The following is a 26,563-nucleotide window of genomic DNA, read 5'->3' as shown; positions in this document are numbered from 1 at the left end:
AAAACATACATTGAGTCTACTTTTTGATGCTTACATACCTTCAAAAACAGCTTGAACTTCCATCAAACAAAAGCAATTAGCCAAGTAATTCAATGCACATTTGGTTACTTGCTCATAAGTTTACTCAAGTCCTTTCAAAATATTATAGATTAGTATGTGACAAGCTATGCAAGTCATAAACATACAGAAAAGAGGCAATAAAACAATGTCCACAGCCATATAATTTATTCTCCGTCTGAATACTTTTAATTTTAAATTGCACAAACTGATGGGACTACATTATCCCTGGTTTCAAATTCTTCTTTCTGTACACTCAGAATAGTGACAGTGACTTAGATTACCACAGTATCTGGAATACGCAAAGTGTGGAGGGAAATTTAATGGTCATTAACTGTACACACATCAAAATATATATTTTTTTTAGTTCCTGAACAGAATGGGGCAACTGGAAAGCACAGTTTACAGCACAACAAAAGGTAATTAATTACAGATGGAGTGAGCCCCCTTCCCCTTAAAAAACCTAAATGGTGCACCTGAAATTTATGCATAGGATTTGGGGACTTTCGTTCAATTTCTCCCAGTTATATGAAGATGCCTGTTTTTAAAATAAAAACATTATAGTTGCACTGTGTTTAGAAAAATTGTAAGATATGCTTATTAGTGTCTTTTTCGGTAGTCACTAAAGCTGCAGCCTTATGTTCAAATATTAAGAACATTTTTAGCTTTTTGTTTTGAATATACACTGAGAATTAAGTAAATGCATTTACAGACAGACAGTACACAAAATGTTCACACACATCAAACTTGAGATTCTATATTAGAGTTTCATCACACTACAGAAGTGCAATTCCAAGTCTTCACAACAGACTGCCATGATGACAAACAGTTGTCTTGTATAAAAACAAGCCCACCTGGTATAAAACAAAACATTTAAACCATTCCCATTTAAAATAACATAGAAAAAATCATAGTCTAATGAACATGGAATGTGAAAAATAAACCGAGTTCCAGAACATAACTAGAAAAAAGGAGTCCTTCTTAAAACAAGATTGCAAAGCAAAATCAAGTGTTCCTTCCCTGTTGTGAACTGCAGACCGGCATGTAGGTGGTAGAAATACAGAAAGAAATGGCTGAATTCTGACTATTTTACATGCTATATCCAAAACCAGGCTGAGGTGCACCATAAGGAGCTGCAGCAGGGGTGAAACCATAACCGTAACCTGGTTGGGGTGGTACAGCAACACTGGGTCCTGCAGTCAACATAAGCTGTGGCTGACCTGAAAGACAGATAAAACAAATGTAAAACTACTAAACAGCTGAACAAGCTCTGGCTGACTTTCTTAAACTGAATCCTAAAACATTTAAACAAAAATGGAAGCAAACACTGAAAACTATAACTCAAAGACTTTTTTATTATTGTAATAGTTTAAAACTTGACATGCTTATGGTGCATTTTACCTGAAATCCTTCAAAGTGATGCATATTTTTTTTTTTTTTTTTTACATTTGAAGATAATTAAGTTGTGTTTAAGGACAGGAAGGTCTTGTGTGTGCATCTAAAATAAAGTATGAAGTACTCATTACATCAGCTAAGGCTTTCTGCATTATATGGGATATTTGGGTACTTCCATCCTTGTGTTCATCTCTGCAGCTCTCAACATCTTAAGTATCTGCATGTAAGGCCTTTATCGCCTTTCTGCTTTGATGCTAAGAGATAAGCACTCTCCCAGTTCTTGGCTTCATAAGCAATGCTAACTCTCAATAAACCATTCTGTTACCAGAATGTTGCAGCCCAAGCAAGGGGGATGGAGGAAAAAATGAAACAATGAACCTACCTGCAGATATATCATTTACATATGTCATTATCTTATTTCAAGAGGACCTATCTGCAATGGTTGTAACAACTGGGTAGAAAAACAAACAGTATTCCAAAGGGATAAAAGTCAGGATGCTCAGGTCCTGGAATGAAGGTCAAGACTACAATGTTTGATAAAGATATGCTCCAATGACCAAAAAGGTGTTGCACATATATTCCTATTAATGATTGGCGTCTTGATCGAACTTGAAAGCACGACAAGGCAAAATAGCGAAACGGCATTAAACGAATTATTTCCCAAGGAAAGAATTTGCTTGGCTGCTTCCATTACTTTGCCGTTTTCGTCGCTGTAGTGTGATTTCAGAGTTGGCATATCTAAGTGGGGGAGGGGGCAAGCCCCCCCCCACTTTATGTAATGTTTACATTTTTTTTTTTTTTTTTGTGGAACAGCGATTTTTTTCCCCTTGGAAAAAAAAATCGCTGTTCTAAGCATTCGAGATTATAAGCTTACATGGGTTTGATAAATCATCGTTCGCCTTTTTAAGCGTTCGATGACTTAACATAGACCCTATATACAAGCATGGACAGACTCCAAAAGCATGCACTAAAGGCAACAATTTCCCTGGTGAAAAGCTTTGGCACAGCAATGGCTTAGGTTCTGTCAGCCATATGGGAAATATGAAGTCTGCAACTCATTTCAACAGGGTCCAGAGAAAAATCTGAATGGAAGGAGGATTTTTTTTTTTTTTAAATATACACAACCACCTTGATGTTAGATATTTAACGGTTCAAGGAAATGGATACAAGGAGCACCATCTTAGCAAAGATATAAATTTCAGGACTACAATAATCAACTGGTTTAAACAGTAGATATAGCAGTATGTAGATCACATAAATTCAGGTCAAAAGGCAGACATGGATTCCTTAACGGATGGTAGAGATTAAGGATTCTTTTCACTTCCGTAAATGATGGGCCACAGTCTTGCTGTTCACCATATTGCAAGAACCTGATGACACATTAACCAAGCAAGATAAATATGATTCCCAGTATAGGTAAGAAAAAAAAAGTACAGTTCTGTATGACACTATAACAGATGACACTGAAATAATACAAAACAGTTTCAAACTATACCTTACTGCTAGGGTAAATGTCTTGTCAATCCAGCCGCTTTGGGGTTATAATTCAAAAGCAGTTAGCCCTCCCAAAGAGTGCACTACTCTACAACATGGTCTCAGAATGTCAGTATGCAAACGTTAACTTCCATGTCATTTCTATTTTAATAAGAGCAAGAAATCAGAGCCACCAACATCACCATTATGAACAACAGTAAAAACTACTCGCTAAAACAAAAAGCTGGTCAATAGGTATTTATTTAATCTGCTTTTAATGAGGTAAGTAAAATGGTCCAAAAAGCATGTTCAGTCAAGTAAGGGGCCACAGGCACAACAGATAATGAGCACTGCATAAGGAACACAGTTATAAAAATACATGCACTGAAAAAATATGCAGAAGAGTAAAATAAACTTCAACAGAGCAGCAAATACACACAGATCCAGTTTAAAGGATAAGAAATTATTATACTGTGCTTTTTTCTTGCTCATTTCTGACATCATGTAGAATGTTCCAGAAAGTTGGATCATCTTACAAAAAGTCCCCCTGATTTGAGAAGTGTAATGGGTGGGATAGGATGCCACAGAATTTACCACCCCTTTTCCCTCTCCACTGTCTTTCTCTGTTCTCTAATTCCTCCTGTCACTCCCTACCACATCTTTCGCCTCTCCTTCCTTCCTTCCCCCTTTCTATTACAACAGCAGAAATGCTCATTATAATGTGCTTACATGTTGTAAACTTCTACAAATAGTTTCAATTATTAATTTAATAGTGTAAGTGTCTCCCTCTCTCCTGTCTCTCTCTCGCACACACATACAAACACTACTTTGACTGCTGTAACCCAGGTATTATTAATTTTATACTTTACATGTAGCACCACTTTCATGTCTTGAGATCATGTGACTTACATTTGTAAGCAAGGCTGACCTGAGACTGGTCCAGTGGTATCAGTATTCCTCCCCCAGTTAATACAATAAATGTGCTACAGATGAAAAGAAAGTATGTTCAACAGGCCAAGTTTGACTGGTGAAAGGTAAGCGATAGTGTTGTTTGTAGTGAGAAAGGAAGATGAAAAGGTTACGTTGTTACATGAAAGTTAAATTCAACATACTAGTCAGTTCATTTTAAATCTAGGACTGGTTGCTTCAAGTGGCACTTCTTTAGCACCCAAAGAGCTTTCCCAAAGCTCAAATGCCTCCCTTTGCAAGTGCCATGCTTTCACACTTTTCTTCAACTTGAGTCACTCAAAAATCAACAATATCCACTCCTATATATGCATAACTCTAAACTCCCTGATTATCTCTTCCTTTCTACTATCAGGCAACTCTCTCACCCCATAAAAGCTTCAGGTACTGTCGAACAGGTCTGTGCGAAGGAGTAAATTAAACACCATCATCACCAACATGGGGACTCTGTTCTATACCAGAGGTATACCCCTCATTGGTAAGATCTGACCATAAATTAATCTCACTGGACATCCATATCCCGTCCCCACCCCCAGCCAAGGAAACCACGGTGAAGAACTTCTCAAAAGCAAACTTCACACTTCTCAAAACCGAGGTGGAATACTTCAAAGCCCCCGGGCCAGTGGAAAATATGGCCCAAACCGCAGAATCCTTTACAAATGCTTTCTATGGACACCTACAGGAATGCATGGATCGTGCTATCCCAAATAAAACCAAGACTCATTCCTCCAAAGGCAGGAGACCTGTCTGGTGGACTCCAGCCATAAATAAGCTATACAACAGAAGGAGGAAGCTACTACATGATAGAGCAAACTCCCAAAAAGGGAAGGCATCTCTGATCAGTACTAGCAAGAAACTACAATCCCTCATAAAATCATCTAAGGCCAGCTTCGAAAGAAAAATTGCACAAGATGCTAAAGATAATCACAAGGCCTTCTTTAGTTATGTCAGGAACCTGGGTGGCAACTCCCAGATATGCTCTGAGTTAGTTCAAAATGACAAAAAATACACTGAACCCACAGACATTGCCAACATCCTGGCAGACAGGTTCAGTGCAAACTCCCCCTCCCCTTCCCCCCAAAAGAGTAAATGTCTATCCCAACAGAGCGTAGCCTCCCTGACATCATAGATACACAGGTGAGAGCTGCCCTCTCCAAAGCAAAAAACACAGCATCAATGGGACCGGACAGTGTCCCGGGCTGCGTCTTACACGAACTCCAAGAACTGAACCCTCACATAAAGTCACTGTTCAGTCTCAGCCTTACTACAGGAATGGCATACAGCAACAGTGGTCCCACTCAACAAAGGTGGTGCCACAACGGACCCCGGAAACTATCGCCCTATAAGCCTGACTAGCCTGGTCTGCAAAGCTATAGAGCGTATCATCATGAAACTCATAAACAAAGACATTGGGAACCTCCAAACACTGGATCCTACCCAATTCGGCTTTGTTAAGGGCAGATCTTGCCTCTTGAACCTGGTCGACTTCTTTGAAACATGTCACCAAGGCCATAGATGAAGGGAAGGTAGTTCACACAGCCTACCTGAACCTTGCAAAAGCCTTCGACACAACACCCCACTCAGGCATCATAAATAAGCTCACCAGCTTAAATATCAACCCCTATGTCACAAGATGGGTTGCAAACTGGCTCACGGATAGAACCCACATGGTCAGAATTGCAGGTGCCATGTCAGACTCTAAACCAGTTACAACTGGCATCCCACAAGGCTCAGTCCTGGGACCTCTCTTGTTCGGTATATATTTCTCTGAGGTACAGGCTAACATGGGAGGACTATGGCTGACCAAGTTCGCAGATGACTGCAAACTGGGTGCCATAATCGACTCGCCGACTGACACAAGCATCCTCCAAAAGGGTCTCACAGAAACAGATAACTGGTGCCAGAGCCATGGCCTAAAGCTAAATGCCAAAAAGTGCATAGTCATCCCTTTGGGAAAAACAAAGTGCCCACAAATTACCACATAGGTGGTAATCCATTAAGTACAGAAGAAGTAATTGGGGATTTGGGGACCCAAGTAGATAGCAATCTCTCCTTTGACAATCACGTTGCCAAAGTGGTTAGAAAGACCTTCTATATAGCCCACCTTATCACGAAAGGGTTCACATCTAGATCAAGAGAGGTCATTGTGGCCCTCTACTCATCAGGCCCATAATTGAATTCAATGCCCCATTTGGGATGTACCTTACCAGACACCTGCAGCAACTGGAAAGACCCCAAAAGTACCTCACAAAGAGGATCAAGGGACTCAAACAGATGCCCTACTCAGTTAGGCTAAAGAAACTCCAGCTCTACTCAGTTGCTTACCGCCTACTCAGAGGCGATCTGTGCCTGACGTATAAAGCCATGTCCAACCCAGAATTAATGGACATGCTCCACCTCAGGAAATCCAAATCCCTTAGAGCTACACGCTCCAGGGACTTAAACCTCAGCACAGAAATAAATAGGACATGCTGGAGGGACAGATTCATATCCCAGAGGCTCCCCTCACTCTGGAACAAAATCCCAATCCATGTTAGGCAGAGTCCCTCAATGACCCTCTTCAAGAGAAATCTTGACGAGTGGATGGGAGATCGTAGGTTTACCCCTGGGATCTCTTCTGTGTCCCTACTAGACAGAGGCACAGTAAACTAACCTCAAAAGGGCCATCTTCTGTGACCTACTATAACAGAGGCACAGTCAACTAATCTAAAAGCGTGGCAAAAGCCAAACACACTCTGGCTAGGCATATAAATGCCCTAGGGCAGATAGCCTAGTATCAACCTATGAACCAAGAGGGAGAAGGTAAGACGGTACATTGAAGAGGATTAGACATCTCATGAATATGTAGTGGTATGTTAAGTACCTAACTTCTTTATCTCACAAGATCCAGTCTGTCCACTTCAAATCCAGGACAGACTCCCCAATTAAACATCTTGGACGGAATCATGACAGAATAGCCAGCAGAATGGTGACTCCCAAGCAAGACTGTATCTTGAGATCACATCCAGCTTAGTGTCCTGCAAAAGGGTGGAGTGAAGCCCATGTCACAGCAGCACAAATGTCATCCACTGAAGAAATCTTGAAAGGCAAGTGAAGTAGATAACAGCTGTTGAAGAATTAATGTTTGGTTTTCCTGGTATACACTTACTGCTGGAAACATAACCTTATCTCCACCCTACTTTATGCCTCTCCAGTATATACCAACCTAAGGCAATGTGATCTAAACAAGCTAGAGACCTGCTACAACAAAATCGCAAAATTCGCCACAGGGGCATCCTACCGTAGTCACCACTGTCTCTCACTTGCTGAACTGGGCTGGCTTGAACTCCCTCACCTCCTTCAGTGGTATCAACTCTCACTCACCCACAAACTAGTAAACCATCCACTAAATGTCCCATCCCTCCAGAATCTACTCCAACCCTATCGCACCACCAGACCACTAAGAACCAGCAACAAAAATCACTTGCAGATCACTAAAGCCAATAACTCTGCTGGTGAAGCACTATTTTCTTGCGCCATAGCCAAATTATGGAACTCACTCCCACCCACAATTACCTCCATACCATCATGCACCAACTTCAAAACTTTATTAAAAGCGCACCTAAAAACATGCTGGCTATGCCCTTGCAACTCCCACTCTAATATCATCCACCCCATCCAACTACTACCTTTCTTTCACCTCCACTAACTACCTTGATGATAGCAAGCTCAGATGCTCATAAGCCTAGTACTTATTATACAGCAGGAACTTCTCATTGTTACATTTGTTAATGCCTGTTATGTACTTCACAGATAAAGATTCTAGTTGTCTGCTGATGTACTATGTTCTTCATCTGTAAATATGTTGTAAGTAATTTCTATGTTAAATTGTTAATCACTATGTAATCCAATGTAACTACTGTCTGTTTATTTTACTGTGGAGCTTTTCTCCCCGGGCCTCCGCTGAAAATGGACCCACGTCCAGTCGGACACTCCCGGTCAACAAATTTAAATAAATAAAAATAAATAAATAATAAATAAGATATGCAACTGAACAGCAATCTGCACAAAGCAACTTTAGACATCTTCTGGCCTAATCTGTTTGTTGCAAAGATGATGAAAAGTTGATAACCTTTCCTATGATCTTTAGTTCTGGGAATGTAAAATTCCAACTTTGTGTACATCTAAACAATACTATTTGCATTCAACCCTGTCAGACAATTCTGGAAAGATGGGGGAATTAACAGACTGGTTGAAGTCTACTTTTTGGCATGAAAGCTGGGTTGAGAGAACCTATATTTACAGAAAATTAGATACAAGGGGGAGGGAGGGTGACGAGAGGACTGCTCTGAACACCCCTGACTGATGTCACAGACACTAAAAACAAAAACCAGTTCTGCAGTGGTCACTTGTTTGAAACATAATATCTCTACAACAAAACTGAGATCTCACAGAGAAACAGAAAACTTAAGAGGTGGTCTCAGTAAAAAGGCAACTTTGAGAAATGCTTTATACATCTTCATGGATATTACAAATGTGAAGTTAAATCCTTTCAGAAAACTGGAGAAAGCTACTGACTGCATTCTCACAGTGGAATAGATCTCTTCCTGAAGAACTGAAGGGATGAGAGTGGTAAAAGAGTTCAGACCCCTTGTTAACTAATCCATAGAGAATTTTATCCATTTCATTTTACTTTGCATAGCTTTCTAGTAGATGACTTTTGGGCTGCAGTCAGGATTCAGATCACCTTATGAGGGGGTCCCTGACCCATTAATGGCATTAGAGTCACAGTCAGCTTGAGGGAATGAAGATCCACGTAAGGATTGATGGATGGGTAAGGAGATTTGGGTGAAGCCCAAGAAGAGGTTTCTTTAGTGAGACCACATCAGGTGAAACCAAACTTGTCAGAGACAGAATTGGGCTATAAAAATTACTTTGGCCTTGCACAATTTGGCTTTCTGCATAAATTTCATTACTGAGAAAGCATAGAATAATCCTTGAGGCTACTGACAGACAAAAGCACCCTGGTGTGTCTGACTGGGAAAGAAATAGGAAAAAAAAAGCTGTTGCACCTGGTGTTGGTCAGGGAGGTGTGAAGAGGCTGTCGCAAGACTGCCTGTGGGAGATAATCTCAACCATTACCAGGACTCAGAGACCACTTGTGCAGCATTACAGGACACCTGCTGAGCCTGTATGCTAGTAAACAGGCTTAACTGGAATGTGCTTTCCTATCAGAAATCCTATTCCCATAGTCTCATGGCCTTCCAAAACAAGGGACAGGATCTGGTTCACCCTTGTTTACTGACGTACCACACAACTGACATGTTATCAGAGTAAGAAGTAAAAACAAGTACCAAGTTGGTTGGTCAATCCAATGCAGTAAAATAGCGAAAAAAACAAAACAGTCCTGGATAGAGAGCCTCGTCAGATCAAAATCAAAACAGATGAGGCTAACCACAGCGATGTTCATGGAAAATTTAATTAGAAGTTAAAAAAAATCACAGACTGCAGTAAAAGTAAGCGCTTTCATGTTCAAACAACGTTTCATCAGACTTCAATACTGCCAAAACCATTAACCACATTTTAAATCGCACTCTAATCAACATCTCCCAGTCACTAAAAGGACATAATGACATCATATAAACACTTAAGTTCTAAAAACACTGTATATAATCATTGAAATTCTCCTAAAAAGCATTTTGTACTCATATAAATCCATAAATTATTAAGATGATATAAATATAATTATTAAAATCAAAAAATAAATATATATAAGTATATATAAATATATAAATGTAAGAAAAAAAATCAAATATGTATGTGCATGTGCAACAGATGCATAAAACATGGATGATACATGAAAAAAATTACTACAAATAGCATGTGAAAAACGTATGCTTAAAAAACCTAGTATGTATAGGGGCATGCTGCTAAGAAAGGTTTCTGGGTTACTTTTTCATTAAGCCCATGTGCCTTATAAGCCTGTAGCCTCATTATCAATCTATTTTCACATTCCTCAGTAAGATTTTTCATATTACCCAACCTGTCTTCCTCATCATTTCTAAAACCCTAAACTTGAAGTTATGTCTAGTACCTTTCACTTAACACGTGTCTTGCTAGTGCATTTCTCTCATCTTCCTTATTTACTGCATATATATGTTCCCTGACACGCTGCTCCCTAAGGCTTCTTTTTGTCTTCCCCACAAGTTTAGGGTTTTAGAAATGATGAGGAAGAAAATTTTGTTTTTTTTTGCTGAGTTGTTTGATTCTTTACGGTCGCTGGAACATGGCTGAAGGGATATCAATGGAAGTATCAAACTTACATAAATGTGATGAGAATGGTTTCTCATTACGAAAGTTGCTGTCAATGGAGAATAATCCTCTTTTAAAACTTACTACGATGGAACTTACACAAAAGAAGGGCAACAAACTGAGTACAACACGCAATATAGAAGTTATCCAGCTGACTAGGAAGCTGGAGAATAAATTATATAAACTAAAGACAACACAATGGCAGAGGCAGCATATGGAGGCGTGCCTTAGCTTTAAGGCAGTGCCGAGGGGGCTGAGAATACCTAAAATGCCTATCTTTGGCCCTATGTATCCTGAACTACTCTGTAAATGGCAGAAACTACACCTTGAGATGAGTAACGGCTATATTAAACTACTAATTGAACAGTATAAAGCAAAATAATCTACGCTGGAAATAAAAATCATTAATACGCAGAAAGAATTGTGCTTGCTCATTAGTCTGACCGAGATGGAGGCGTTTCTTGCTGAACTAACTACAACGCTATCAGCTGTAGATAAACATTTGCAAGACAAAAAAGAAAACATGAGCGAGACTTTAATGACTTCTGGAAAGGGCATGTGTTCTCATGGCCTAGGGAGAACATTAACAGCACCAATAATAATGTGAATGCGAATGTGAATACTACAATGAAACGCAACACGGCTAAGATAACTACACCTACTATGATGACATCAGCACATATGTTATCTTCCGATAATGCAGTGGAATAAGGAGATGCTACATTTAGTGAAAGAGCTTCTCACAACCCGGGGGAGGGGACCTCAGGTCTACATCAGAAACTGCCGTTAACAACGGATGTCAAGAAAAAAGACAATTTAGTAGTGCATAAGGTGGTTTGCCATGCCATAGAACAGAATGTTTTTTGTTCTTTTCCACTCCCCATTCGACCAGTTGATTGAGCAGCCGGGTCACCACAAGGGTGAGCGAGGAAACGGAAAACATCAGAGGAGCGATACGAGTTTCAAAAGAAGGTGCACAGGTCTGTACCGAGGACTTAGTAGTGAACATTTCTAGGTATGTTTTGACTGAAAGTGAAAGATCCTTATTGAATAAGGGTCTTACTTTCATACCATCTAGAACTGTTGATGTGACTGATATTTTAGTTGATATAAAAATGTTCACTAGAAATGTGGGTTTGAAAATGATGTTTGGATACAATGAAGTAGGGAATAGAAATGTTTTTGTGAAACCCTCTACTTTTATACTGTAAGTGCACCCGCTACTTGAGACCTTTGAAAGGGCATGTGAAAGAGATTTAATTGAAATGTACAATGGTAGAAATAATAAATTTAACATGTGAAGAGAATCACGCAATTAAGAAATTACAGAGTAATAAGAAAACTGTGATCAGGCAGGCCGACAAAGGCGGTGCCATAGTAGTGTTGGATCATATGTATATCAACAAAATGATGGTTTTGCTCAATGACAATGAAACGTATCAGACTTTAAGTGACATTAAATAGACTGATTAGAAATGTGCATGCTGAACTTTATGATTTATTTTTATGCAACATAATTGATGCAGAATTGTATAAGTATTTTCTACTTGACAAACCTATGGTGCCAGTGTTCAGGGGATTACCCAAAGTGCACAAGACATTAATGGATCCACCTATGAGACCAATAGTCTCAGGTGGTGGTTGGTTAACCAAACATCTATCAATATACATAGAGAAACAATTTAGACCAGTAGAAGACAAAATTGATTTAATAGTGAAGGATACCAAACAATTTCTGAAGAGCTATGCTGATTATTTATCCACGGTGGAAGATGTGAATAATGACCTTTTAGTCACGTGATGTCTCTCTATTTACATCAATTCCTAATGGAACAGGGATGGAATATGTGAGATTACTGTTGATTGAAAAAGGGGTCCCTAGGAAGTTGATTAGATGTATGTTATTGCTTGACTTGGTGTTAACTAATAATGTATTCCTATATAACAACACATACTATCTACAGAACAAGGGAGTTGCCATGGGGACCCCTTGTGCCAACTTGGTGTTGGCATATTGGGAAGGTAATTATGTAAAGGGAAATACATTGTTTAAAAGGTATATAAATATTACAAACGATTTGTTGATATTTTTTTCATTTGGACTGGAACTAAGTTAGAACTAGATGAATTCATAGATTATATCAATGGAACAACGAATTTTTTGAAGTTGATGTAAGAGTTCAGATAATATGATAGAGTTTTTGGATACAGAAATATCTAAGTTGGATAATGAGATGCATACTAATTTATATAGAAAACCATGTTGGAAAAACAGCATATTACATCGCTGTAGTATGCATCCCCATCACATATACCCCAATATTGTGAAGGGTCAGTCACTGAGGGTATCAAGATTAACAACCAGTGACAACAGTTACCAAGACAAAGAGTTTTGGCAAATAACTTCAGAGATGGAGATTACAATACTAAAGAAGTAGAAGGCATACTGAAAGACACTGCCACATTAAGGAAAGGGAAAGGTAGACCCTTTCTATACAAGAACAGAGGCAGTGGTGATATAGATATTAGTAATAAGAAAGAAGATCCCAAGAGAAAAAGAATAGTTATCCCATACTCGAATAGGAGTCTGAAGATTGAAGATGTAATTCATAACTGGGACATTTTGACTACAGATGACAAAATATCTGAAATAGTGGGACCTAGGCCAAACTTCACCTACAGAAACATGAAGTCGTTGAAGAGATTACTATGCTATGAAGACAATACACCAGAAATGGTATGTTCTAATAGAAATGGTACTTTTCCTTGCAGATGGTGCAATCAATGCACATATATGATATGAGATAAGTGTTTTGTACACCCAGATACTGGACATGAATACAGGCTGAATCAGTAAGCTGATTGTAGGTCAAGTGACTTGATATACCTGGCCCAGTGCCAGATATGTCAGTCTTTTTATGTGGGGAAAACCAATAGAAGCCTTAGGGAGCGTGTCAGGGAACATATATATGCAGCAAATAAGGAAGATGAGAGGAATGCACTAGCAAGACACATGTTAAGTTACGGTACTAGGCATAACTTTAAGTTTAGGGTTTTAGAAATGATGAGGAAGACAGATAGGTTGGGTAATATGAAAAATCTTACCGAGGAATGTGAAAATGGATGGATAATGAGGCTACAGGCTTATAAGGCACATGGGCTTAATGAAAAAGTAACACTGAAATCTTTCTTAGCAGCTCGCCCCTATACACACTAGGTTTTTTAAGCATGTGTTTTTAGCATCCTATTCGTAGTAACGTTTTTTATGTATCATTCACGTTTTATGTATCTGTTGCACATGCACATATATATTGACTGATATTTTTCTTATATTTATATATTCTTATATATATATATATATATATATATATATATATATATATTTCTTTTTTTATTTTAATAATTATATTTATGATATCTTAGTAGTAATTTATGGATTTATATGAGTACAAAATGCTTTTTAGGAGAGTTTTAATGATCATATACAGTGTTTTTAGAACTTAAGTGTTTATATGATGTCATTATTATGCCCTTTTAGTGATTGGGAGATGTTGATTAGAGTGCTATTTAAACTGTGGTTAATGGTTTTGGCAGTATTGAAGTCTGATGAAACATTGTTTGAATGTGAAAGTGCTTACTTTTACTGCAGTCTGTGATTTTTTAACTTCTAATTAAATTTTCCACGAACATCGCTGTAGTGAGCCTCATATCTGTTTTGATTTTACAATGCAGTAAAATTTCCAAAAATGATGACCAAATGCAGCAGCTAAAAGAACTTCCTTTATTCTAGCAAATAGCACAAGTACTGAGTACTTTCACAGAACGTATCTGCTTCTTCAGGTGATAGCATCTGTAATTTTCATCTAGCTGATTTTATACTTACTAGTTAATATATTAATTGAATAATCATTTAGTTAAAATCATTAACTTTTAAAGTTGCATTTCTTTATAGGCTTCAAATATGCATACTCATATAGACAAACATAAAAACAGAAACAAAACACATTAAAATACTAATAAAATATTTAGCACATTCACTTAATGCAGTTATGTAAGTGATTTAATTCAGGTTTAAGAGAAAATATTTTATTGAGACCTGGAAGGGGGGGGGGGGGGTACATGCATTAAAATACAATATCCACTTATTTTCCTTTCTTTCAGTATAGTTCTTGATGTCCCCACCTTTCTTTGTTAGAAAAACATTTTCTAAAATTAAAAATGTAAATGCATGTTGCTCATTTGTATTCAATATATGCTTATACAGAGAGTAAGTAATAACCTGTCTCCTTATTTCAGACATATGACTGCTTATACGCTGTTTAAACTTTTGGTTTGTTTTTCCTATATAGAACGCTGTGCATAGTACATATCCTTGCCATATAAATAATGTTGTTAGTGTTGTAATTTCTACAGGCTTTAATAAAAAATTCTGTCTTGAGGAATCTATAAAACTCTTACTAGTATATATATATATATATATATATATATATATATATATATATATGTTTACAGCATACATACTTCCCACATCTTTATGTCCCTACATATTTCTTCTCAAGTGAACTACTGCTTTGTTGTTCTTTGTAACAATGTTTTTTTTTTTTTTTTTTATAATGTTGCATTTCCTATATATAAAAGTGGGATTTGCACCTATGCTGTTCATTTCTGGTATCAGAGACAACATGGGCCAATGTTTGCATATAATGTGTCTTATATTTCTAGTATTTTGATCATAATTCATGATATATTTACATTCCTTATGTATATCTGATTTCTCTTTCATTTTACTGATGGTACTTTTATGAGAGCAGATTGGTGCGTAAATATTATTACGCTTAGACATGACTTCATCCTTTATTTCTAATGCTTGTTGTTTATTATACCCCCGCTGTTCAAATTCATCGGCTAGTATGTCTAGTTGTCCATTACAAGTAATGTCTATAGTATTAAGCCTACTGACTCTAGCCATTTGATTTCTCATGATGTTTCTAAAAATGTGTGGGATATGCATGCTATTTGCTGCTAAATATGTGTTCTTTTTTACTTGCTTCTTATATAGGGAGGTTTCTAGTCTACGTCCGTTGTTCTATTCTATATGAATGTCAAGGAAATGTATGACTTTATAGTCAACTTGCTCTTCAAATGTTAAAAATGTGGTGTTGCACTGTATTTCTTCTACAAATTCATTTAATCGACACAGTGGACTATCCCAAATGAGAAAAATGTCATCCACAAAACGCTTGTAGAATGACAGATTCTTACTGATGTATTTATTGGTTGCGTCCATAATGCTGTCCTTTTCCCACATACCCATGACTATATTTGCATACGTATTCGCTACCAATGTTCTCATAGCTACTCCTGACATTTGTTATAGTATTTATTTCCAAACATGAACACATTATATTCTTATATTGGTTGCAATAAATCGCATATAAAATCTAAATTTAGATGTTTTGATTCAATATGAACGTCTATATATTTCCTAATCATCTCTATTCCTAAGTCAATGGGAATGCAAGTAAATCAGGAATTAACATCAAGTGTAACCAGGTAGCAAGTAGCTGCCAAATTATTTTCATTCCATTCAAATAATTCCTTTAGAAACTCTGTGCCATCCTTGATAATGGTAACAGATGTATTTAATACACATTTCAGTTCTGATTCTAAATATTTAGATATAGCTTCTGTTGCCCAGCCCCTTCCAGAAACTATTGGGTGCAATGGTGGTCTTAACATATCTTTGTGAATTTCTGGGACTCCATAAATAATTGGAATCACTGGTTTCTCTATATATAAATATCTGTACTGTTGTTCGGTAAGCAAGTTATTTTCATATAGTTCCTCTAGATTATTAGCAACTATCTGTTGGATATATATGACATCAGTTCTTCTTATGCATGCATAGTCATTAGTGTTTAACATAGCTAGCATTGTATTTTCATAGTGTTATCAAGTACAACTATCCCCACTTCCTTGTCAGCTGGCTTTATAATAATTTGGTCATTCTGTTGTAAAGATTCTATAGCTCGATATTCCATTTCATTCAAGTTATAGAAGATTTTTTTATGTTTCCAATGGAAAAGTGCATATATATCCTTTTCAACCATACTAATAACTGGGTTTTGTGGGAGTACAAAGGTGCTACTTCTATAATGCTTGCTACTTATAACATTAGATTCTTTTGCTTGCATAGAGGAAAAAAACACATTTAAATGCAATTTATGTGTAAACAGTTTCAAATCTGTAAGGGTTTTTGAAATATCCATACTAATTGCAGGTAAAAAAGTTAAGCCTCGGTTTAACAACGCTATTTCACTTTGTTAGCTGACATTGTGATATATTAAAAACAATATTTTCATCATTGATACCAGTTTGAAAATGTTCTAGCTGATCTGGTTGCTTCTCTTCCTTTCTCGTTGACTGAATGAACGTTTGCGCTTGGGTGGTAGTGTAAACGGCTCTTCTCTGTGTAACAAAAAATTAGAAGCATTCAAATTGGATGGCATGGTTGTAGCTACAGGATCCAAAGCAGATACTCGATTCGCATCAACTGCTGTACGCTCACCAGATGCTAATACTATATTCATTGCAGTCTCCATTGTGTTACAAGCATGCTCAGTTCCTTTCTCTCCTTCTTGCACTCTAGTTGTGACGTCTCTTGCTTCACTCAATGGATTTTGACTGGCTGATGTCTCTGGGTTCTTCTCGTAATCATTTTGAGTCTTTTTCGGCCAAAAGAACACATTGCCTGCTTTAAAATCATTTAAATCACGTTTTAGCTTACGTTTCTTCTGTTGCACAAGCATGGCTTCAAATTTAACGGATTTATCTAGCGTTTCCGTTAACTACTACTACTACTTCTTTCGGCTTTTCCCAGTTAGGGGTTGCCACAGCGGATCACCTGTCCGCTCATGACTGGCAGTGGAGTTTTACGGTGTCAAGTTGCCAGCCCGGCGCCCAACCTTCCACAGAAGGCGCACACACGCGCACACTCACACCTAGGGCCAATTTAGAGTGTCCAATCCACCTACAGCATGTCTTTGGGATGTGGGAGGAAACCAGAGCACCCGGAGGAAACCCAAGCGACCACAAGGAGGACATGCAGACTCCACACTGAAGGCACCTCACCCGAGGATCGAACCGGAGAACCTCTTGCTGTGAGGCGTCAGTTAAAAATGATGAGAACATGGCATTTTCACTTAGTTCAGAGAGTTCATTATATAAAGTAATGATATCTCTTCCTTTAGCTGCTGTTCCTCTGGCTCAAAAAACTCATTCATAAGTTTCATATACTGCACAGAAAGATTCAAGTTTAGTTTCTGCCATTGATGTAGTAGGTTCTGTATACAAATTGCCATATGTTGGCATTTTCAATATATGAAGACTCCTTGGGAAAGTACTCAGTACTTGTGCTATTTGTTGGAATAAAGGAAGTTATTTTAGCTTGCTGCATTTGGTCATCATTTTTGGACATGTTATCAGAGTAAACAGCAATTTTACCCTTGGGAAGATGGTCCTCCAGGTCTTTTAGTGACAGGTGGACCGCTCTCACCTCTAGAATGTTTATGCGCAAGCAGACTTATTGTTGAGTCCACATACCTTGGACCATCAGTCTTAAACATTGTCCTTTCCAGGGCTAATGCAACCGTGGTGACTTGAGTAGAATACAGGGAAGAGAGGGATGAATGGACATCCCTTCTCTAGGCTGTGAAGCGGGACCTGACAGAGACGTTTGGAACATGTCCTTGAGAGAATACCTTCAGTCACAGAATCAAGACTTTGAGACCACTGAATGCACAAAGTGCACTTTAAATCCCACATATAGAACCTCACAAAGGTAAGTAAGTGAACATTTGCTTTCACAGACCCACAATCATTAGCACCAATACTGCTGACGGTTTGAAATGTTGCAACAGAAGGTGAGCCACTGTTTGAACAGACAGGTGTCTGTCTGAGGTAAAACATGCTAACTTGCCAACTACATCCAGCTGGCAAAATATGAATGCCAGCGATGCAATGGCTAACTGGGACTTTATGATGTTTACAGATATTCAGAAAAAGCTGAATTAGTTAGCCTTTTGCTTGGGCCAGTGAGTCCTTTTTGGGGGCGAGTAAGAGGCAGTTACCCAGGTATGGGAACACATTTGATCCTGTGGAGTCTGAGGTGAGCTGTCACCACCACCATGAATCTGACAAGGACCTAGGGGTTACAGTGAAAGCAAATGGTAGGCTCTGAATTGATAAAGACCTGCTTTCATCCTGAAGTTCAGAAACATTTTTGATGACTAGCCAGTTTAAATGTTCAGAGAAGCATCCTGGAGATCCACAGAACACATCCAATCTTATTTCTGAAAGCATAGACCTGGATCTTAATTTTCTGCGTGCAAAAATTTAGGCTAATTGGATCTGTTATCAGCCTGAGGTCTTCTGCCTTTTTGGGGACTTGAAAGAATCTGGAGAAAAAAGCCCAGAGCCTCGCTGGTCTGGTGGGACCACTTGTTTGGCTCATTTTTTTGAGGTTTATAACATCTTATTTAGCCACTTCCTTTAGAAAGGGTGGAACATCTAGGAGAGAACAGGATTTCAGCTGTGGAGGGCGATATGAATGGAACAATATAGTCTGGATATTTCCAAGATCTACAGAAGGAATCCAAGCTTAGAGTGCTTTGTAAAAGTATGTAACACAGGACCAAGTAGCAACATCTAGAATACTTCTAGAATCCAAAAGCCATAGATGAAGCCAAAGCCCTGGCAGAGTGGGCCTTGACCCTGCCTGGAATTTGTTATGGTGAGTATAAATAAGGTAATAGCCTTACACAACTATTTGAAAGTCTTGCTTTAACATAGGTCATCCCTTCTTACCTTCACAAGAAATGAGCAACTGATCTGAACAATTTAGTTCTGTCAAAGCACTACCAGAGTTATCTGTGGAAATTTAAAGTATGTAGTTACCCTTCTCCCTTATTTTTAGGTTCAGGAATTTAAAAGTACAGTTGTGTACACTTATCATAAATGTAAGAGTGTATTCACTGTTGCAGTCATTACATTTGGGGTAATCTGCTGGCAGGTTGCCCTCAGTCGGCCTGAATATCAAAATCTTGGGTCCTGCGTCGCTTGCCGTCTCCTCTTCCATGACGTCAGGTAATCAGGGGTATACAACATGCAGCCGATGCCATTTTACCATTTTATTCAGTTTATCTTGCCCCACAAATGGGGAGCAAAAAAAAAAAAAAAATATATATATATATATATATATATATATATATAAACAGCAATATATGTAAATGCACTTTTAGCAACATAAACCTTACCTTCATCTAAAAGCAAATACACCACAAAGACTTTAGAATATAGTGAAGGAAAGAGAAGTTATAGAAAGGGGGATGGCGGGTGGGTACCCGGACTGCAACAGTGAACACACTCGAACATCTACATTTATGGTAAGTGTACACAACTGTACTATGTTCTTCGTGTTTCACTGTTGCAGTCAGTACATTTGGGTAGAATCCCAAAGCTATGGATGGGAGGATGGAAATAAATAGCATTAGGAGCGGCTATGAGGCCCTGCAGAACTGCAGTAGCAAAGCCTGCCCTGGATTTGGAGAAGAGAGGCAAATGATAATGCTTTGTGAAGGTATGAACAGAGCTCCAAGTAGCAGCTTCTAGAGTGTCTTTGGTTGGAACTCCTCTGAGAAAAGCTGCTGAGGTAGAGGCAGCCCTGGTGGAATGTGACCCGATTCCCTTGGGTACAGGTTTATCATGGTGCAAGTAGCAGAAACAAATGCAGTGGCTTATCCACTTAGAAACAGTCTGCTTTGATATAGCCTTCTCCTCTGATCCTGAAGCAAATGCCACCAGTAGTTGCTCAGACTTTCTTAGAGATTTGGTCCTGTTTAAGCAGAATCTTAGTTGTCTGTATGTCCAATGAATGCAGAATCCGCTCCCCCTTGTTCTGCGGATTTGGGTAAAATGCTGGCAGGTGAAATGTTTGGTTAAGAGCCACACTGGATACCACCTTAGGCATAAAGGAAGGATTGGTCCTGAGGGACACCCTGTACGGGTAAAATGTAATAAAAGGCTCCACAGCCATGAGAGCCTGTAGTTCTGCAACCCTTCTTGCTGACGTGACTGCCAAGAGGAAAGCTGTTTTCCAAGATACAAATTTTTATATCCGCAGTAGCTGCTGGTTCAAAAGGAGGCAGGGTGAGTTTTTCCAGCACAAAATTGAGGTCCCATGCAGGAGTTGGTGATCTTCTGGGAGGCCTTACATTTTTGGCCCCTCTAAGATACTGTTTTAGCAGAGGATGAGAAAAGAGGGGAGGCTCCGTGTTGTAATGACCCAAGATAGCAGAGGCATGGATTTCTATGGAAGACAAAGATAGGCCCTTGTTAAGCAACTCAGTCAAGTATTGTAAAATCTGAGGGATATTTGGTTTTGCTGTGTCCGTTCCTTGTGCTTGGTTCCAAGCACAGAATCTCTTCCATTTATCAGCATAAGATTTTCTAGTACTAGGCCTTCTGGCTTCCAAAATTACATCCATCACAGATTTACTGAGAGGTGTGGTTTAAATAATTAAATGATCAGCCATGCTGTAAAGTTCAGAGTTTGGAGCTGAGTGTGCAGAATTTGATTGTTCTGTTGAGACCGTAGATGAGGTATTTGAGGCAAGTACCATGGAGGGAGTTGAGACATATTCCTTGGAATTGGGCATCAGTGCTGGCGAGGCCAGTCCGGAGCAATCAGGATAATTTTTGGTTTTTCCTGTCCGACCTTTACTAAGACCTTGGAGAGAAGAGGCAGAGGGGGAAAGGCATAAACTGAGTACTTTGTCCAACTGAAGGATAGGGCATCCACTTTCCATGCTTGTCTGTGATAAGTCCTTGTGCAGAAGTTGTCCAGTTTTTAACTTTGGGGAGAGGCAAATAGATCTATGTCTGGGCTCCCCCATTTCTGTGTTACCATGCTGTAGATCTGTGGATCCAGTATCCACCCATGCAAGTCCATAAGATTTCTGCTTAGGTCATCTGCCAGAGTATTTTGTTTTCCTGGCAGGAATTGAGCTTGAAGATGTACTTAGGTCAAAGCTGTGTTCCACAATGCCATGGCTAGTCTGCAAAGGGGGTAGGAATGTGTACCCCCTTGCTTGTTTATGTACCACATAACCGTGGTGTTGTCCGTCTTTATCAGTAGTTGTCCTGGATGAAGTTAGTCCTTGAAGGCTGTCAAAGCATTCTGAACAGCTAGCATCTCTTTCTGGTTGATATACAGATGCATTTGTTTTGGGCTCAATATGCCCTGAATGCATCTCCCAGCCAGGTGGGCCCCCAAGTATAGTCTGATGCGTTTGTAGTTAGGGTTTGGGTGGCAGGGGGGGGGGTAGAGTGAATGACAGTCCCTTGTTTTGGTGACATGTCTCTTACCACCAAAGAAACTCCTGTTGTAGGCAGGGAATGAGAGGAATCATTGTTTCCAGACTGTGACAATGTTGACTCCAAAAACCTTTTAGGTACCATTGATATTTCCTCATATGCAGTCTTGCATATGGAATTAGTAGAATGCAGGATGGCATGCACCCCAAAGCCTGCAGAATTTGTCTTGCAGATAACTGGGTATTTGTTGCCATCTGTTTGAAGTATGCTGTCAGTTGCCTTTGTTTGTCTGGCGTAAGGTAAGCCATCTGGGCAGTTGTATTCAAGCTTGCACCCAGGAATGTAATTATTTGAGTGGGTACCAGTTGGGATTTCTTTTCGTTTATTGTGTACCCTAGGCATGTTAGAAGCCTTTTTACAAATGCCAGATGTTGAAGAAGAATGTCCTTGTTCTCTGCTTGAATGAGACAGTCGTCCAGGTAAGGATAAATTTGTATGCTTCTTTGTCTGCAAAATGCAATTACTGGTGCCAGGCACTTTGTAAAGACCCTGGGCGCAGTAGATAAGCCAAAGGGCAGTGCAGAGAATTGGTAATGCAAAAAACCTGCCTTGAAGTGGAGGTATCTTCCGCACGATTCCCTTATTGGGATATGCAGGTATGCCTCTTAATTCTAGAGTCACTAACCAAGCGTTCCTGCCCAGCATAGGCAGTAGCTGTTAGAAAGTCAGCATTTTGAATTTTGGAATGTCCAGGAATGTGTTCAAAATCGATAAGTCCAGTATTGGACGCCAGGCATTGTCTTTTCTGGGTACCAGGAAAAGTCTTGAATAAAAACCTTGTCCTTTTTCCTGTTCTGGTACTGGTTGAATAGCCCCCATATCCATGAGGGACGTAACTTGTTTCTGAGCCTCTGCCCATTGATTTTGTGGCAGATCTGGCCAACTGTTTGGAATTAGCAAAGTATGGAAATGAAATCTGTACCCCTGGGATACTATGTTTAATACCCATTTGTCCTGGGTAATTAACTGCCAATTTTGAGCATGAAGTACTAATTTCCCCCCAAGGGGGCTGCCAAAAGATACGTGCTTGGTGAAGGTAGAGGGAAATCACGGAGACTGCTTACTGTAGGGTTGTGCTTTGTTTCCTCCAGATTTGGAGGTGGAGGCACCTTATTGCTTTGACCTGTAAGAACCCTGTGATTGGTATCTAGAGCATTTTGAGTGCCTGGATTTGCCTTGAGAGGCTCTGTTGGACATAGGAAAGGACCAATTTTTAGTAGGCCAGTGCCTACTGAACCTGGGTGGCTGCACTTGTAAGAAATCTTTTACAGTTTGCATAGATTTAGCTTTGTCTTCCATTTTCTTTAAAACCTCTCCTGCCTTGTTACCAAACAAAGTATCATGCTGTAAAGGGGCATCCAACAATTTAGCTTTAACATGATCAGGCAGATTTTGCTCCTTGAGCCAGGCATGCCTTCTAATCACAGACCCAGTAACTGCGGCCCTGCAAGAGGCCTCCAAAGAATCAAAACCACATTGCAAAGTATGCTTTCCAACCTGTTCTGCTGCATGCAATAATTCCTGTAATTCTTTATTTTCCACACAATCAGAAATCATCATCATTTTCTGTTTCAATAAGCCCACAACATGCTGTTGATATTCAAGCATATGAAACTGGCAGTTTAAGGCCCTATTTGCCAAGGTTGCAGATGTATAAACCTTCTTTCCCCATTTATCCAGTGCTTTGGAATCTCTACCAGAGGGGGGTAGGATTTTTGGCTGTTGAGGCCTTTACACCTTTGGGACCCTGTGAGATAGTTTCAGGATCAGCAGCAGGATTTTTGAATAGAAATTTGTGGGAGTCAGGAATCCTGTAATATCTGTCTGGCTTACTAGGAGCCGGAGGTAGGGAATCAGGAGCCATGCTTGATTCCGAAAACACATCAACAATGTCTAATACAGGAGGTATTGCCAAAGTCCTATGCTGAGGAACTAGGAGGAAATCCCTAAGCCTCTTTTTTGATTCAGAGAAATCCTGACTTTCCCAATGAAAATGTTCCCTTAAAGTATGCAAGGTTTCTCCAAAAGAATAATTCTCAGGAGGAGATGCAGATGGGATGGATTCTTCTGCATATGAATCCTCATAGGGTGGAACAGAAAATTCCTGATCAGAAGAGGAATCAGAAGAAATGGAAACCTGATGTGAAGATTCATAATCAGTGTCCTGCCTAGGCCTCTTAGTAGGGGGGGGGGGGGTTGGGAACCCCTGATCAAGGTAATTAAGTCCTCAGCCATTTTGATCATCTGCTTTTTAGGCATAGGGGCCTGAGCACGTGGCTCATGTGTCAGTTTTTTAGACTTAGATGTTTTTGATCTTGTTTTTGAAGCTGGCGTTGGTTTTATATAAAAATGCTGAGGCCTGAAAACACCCTCAGAAGCTGGTGCCTGCTCAGTGGCTCCGGACCCATCCAAGGGAGAGACATCTGCGGGATCAATACTCTGAGAATCTCGCGGCATACCGGACTCCGCATGGGTCTCGGTAGAGGCCTGCGACTCAAAAGTAGTGGGTATCAGGGGCTGCGAAAGCACCTCATTGAGAACCGGCGACTGGCTTAGAAGCTTCGTCGTCTGTTTTGGACCTCGACGGTCTGTCTGTCTTTTTCTTTGCGTTTTTTGTGAACTCCGGTAGTCAGATTGCTAACCGATGACATTTCAGGGTAATTAAATCTGGATCCAAAATATTCTGAAGCAAATATATACAGACGCTTAATAGTGCATTGGTTAAATCTAGCACAAACCGACAGCAAGGCACGTTATGATCTGGGCCTAGGCAAGGAATACAGTACAAATGAAAATCCTTATGAGGCATTTGCTTCCCACAAGTAATGCAATTATTATCTTTTACGGACATCGGTAAGGAGCAAGAAAAAGTTTCCCCAACGGGGTACTTCGCTTTAGTTGAAGACCGGTTCTGAAACTCGAATGCAAAAATTTCAGGAGTCGGCCGACTGGCACTTGCGAACTTGCATCTGCTTCGGGCACCGTGCGGCAAGAAAGGCTGAATAAAATGGCGTCGGCTGCATGTTTTATACCCCTGATGACCTGACTTCATGGAAGAGGAGACAGCAACTAACACAGGACTCAAGACATTGACATTCAGGCCAACTGAGGGCAACCTACCAGCAGATTATCCTAAATGTAATGACTGCAACAGTGAAACACGAAGAACATCTGGAAGATGGCCAGTTTAGCTTAAAGTAAATGCGGATGCCACTTTAGGCATAAAAGAAGGATTAGTTCTCAAAGAAACCCTGTCCCTGAGGAAAATGTGATAGGGGTGACTCACAATAAGAGCTTGCAACTCAGATATCCTTCATGCAGAGGTCAGAGCAATTATCAAAACTTGTTTTCCATGTCAGAATCTCAAGTCAGCCAGATTAACCAATTCAAATGGAGCAAATGTTAACTTCGCTAACACAAAATTAAGATCACAACAAGGGGCCACCATTTCTCTAGGAGGCCTCTTATGCAAAACCCCTGTAAAGAACATTTTGACATGAGCCTGCATTGAAAGAGGATCATTCATGGGCAGACAAGGGTGAAATGGACGATAAATGAACCTTGACAGAGGAAATAAGAAAGGCCATAGGATACTGATTCACACAAACATTGTAAAACCAGAGAACAACTAGCCCTGAATGGTTTTCTAGCAGCAAGCTTTCTTGCCTCCATTAGTACCTACTGCATGTCCTCAGAAAACAGGTGCCTAAAAGAAATTAAAATCTTATTATCCAGGTAGTCAACTGAAGGTGATTGATATCGAGGTGTATCAAACACCCCTGGTCTTGTGTGAGTAGATCCAGTATGTGGGGAAGCTTGTAGTAACTGTCCATGGGCATTTCTAAAAGAAGGGAGAATCATGATTACTTGAGCCAGAAGGGAGTAACCACAATGATCTTGGGGGATTCCTTCTGAATCTTTCGAAGTACCCTGGATATTAGTGGAAAGGGTGGAAAGGTATACAGGAACATTCCTGTCTAAAGAAAAGGTATCTGTCTTCCAGGTCTTCTTGCACAGAGCCTGCAACAGAATTTTGACAGTTGATTTTTCAGAAAGAAGTCAAAGAGAGGAGTTTCCACAGATGATTAAATCTTGGAAGACCCCCAATTTAGTTTTCATTTGTGAGAGTCTGCCCTAATGCTGCTCAGCTTGTCTGCCACATAATTTTGCTGTGATGGAATGTAGGATGTCTCCAGAGTGAGACTGTGTTGTGAAGCTATATCCCAAGCTAGCACAGTTACTCTGCAAAGGAGATGTGACCTGGTTCCCCCTTGCTTGTTGATGAATCACATGACTCCGGTAGATTGTATTGTCTGTAGCCACTTGAAGAGGTCCTGAACACCAAAGATGGTTCAGAGAGTTGAGTGCATTGTACAGAGCAAGTATCACCTTGATATTTCTGCGCTTGCTTCAGTCCTTGGTGTCCCTCACCCACTACACATTTATCCCACCTGAAATTGCTCCCCAAGCACCTGTGGTGACGGAATGATTTGGAGCAGACCTGGATTTAAGGATATCTGTTGTTTCCACTAAAAGATTTCTCTTCTCAAAACCCACAGCAACTGGGATCTGAAAAAATAAGGGGTGTGTTGATGCTGGGACCAAAGAGATTTCAGACACCGCTGTGAAGTCTTGTCAGGGGTATCATGAAAATCACAGATGCCATTAGACCCAAAATCCTGAAGTATCCCCTCGCAGTGGCCAAAGTCTGAGTGAAAACCTTAGAAACATATTTAAATAAATATCTATTTTTCCTGTGGAAGAAAATCTTTTTGAACTGAGGTGTATAGCGGACATTGCAGGAACACAATCCTGTATGACGGAATTAAGAAAAATGTTTGAATGTTCTCTTGGAATTCCATGTGGATACCCTGTAGCCTGCAATGAGCTTACCTGGAGCTAGACACTTTGGGAACTCTCTTGGTGCAGTGGATTGTCAAAAAGGGTA

The 26,563-nt window shown here is 39.7% G+C and overlaps 1 protein-coding gene across 1 annotated transcript in view; it reads right to left on the bottom strand.

Annotated features, from left to right (window-relative positions):
• Window positions 1-208: 208 nt before the first annotated feature.
• Window positions 209-26,563, bottom strand: part of CLTC (clathrin heavy chain) — a 2,794,584-nt gene continuing 2,768,229 nt past the window's right edge. Inside the window, exon 38 of the mRNA XM_044054892.1 lies at window positions 209-1,277. Within this exon, the coding sequence (XP_043910827.1) occupies window positions 1,147-1,277 (131 nt within the window). The 3' untranslated portion in view covers window positions 209-1,146. The remainder of the gene's footprint in view (window positions 1,278-26,563) is intronic.

Source organism: Protopterus annectens, chromosome 13.part0 (assembly GCF_019279795.1).
Source record: "Protopterus annectens isolate FY-2018-M chromosome 13.part0, PAN1.0, whole genome shotgun sequence".
Classification (NCBI taxonomy): domain Eukaryota; kingdom Metazoa; phylum Chordata; order Ceratodontiformes; family Protopteridae; genus Protopterus; species Protopterus annectens.
Note: the sequence above shows the minus strand (reverse complement) of the source record. Positions and strands in the feature narration are given on the sequence as shown.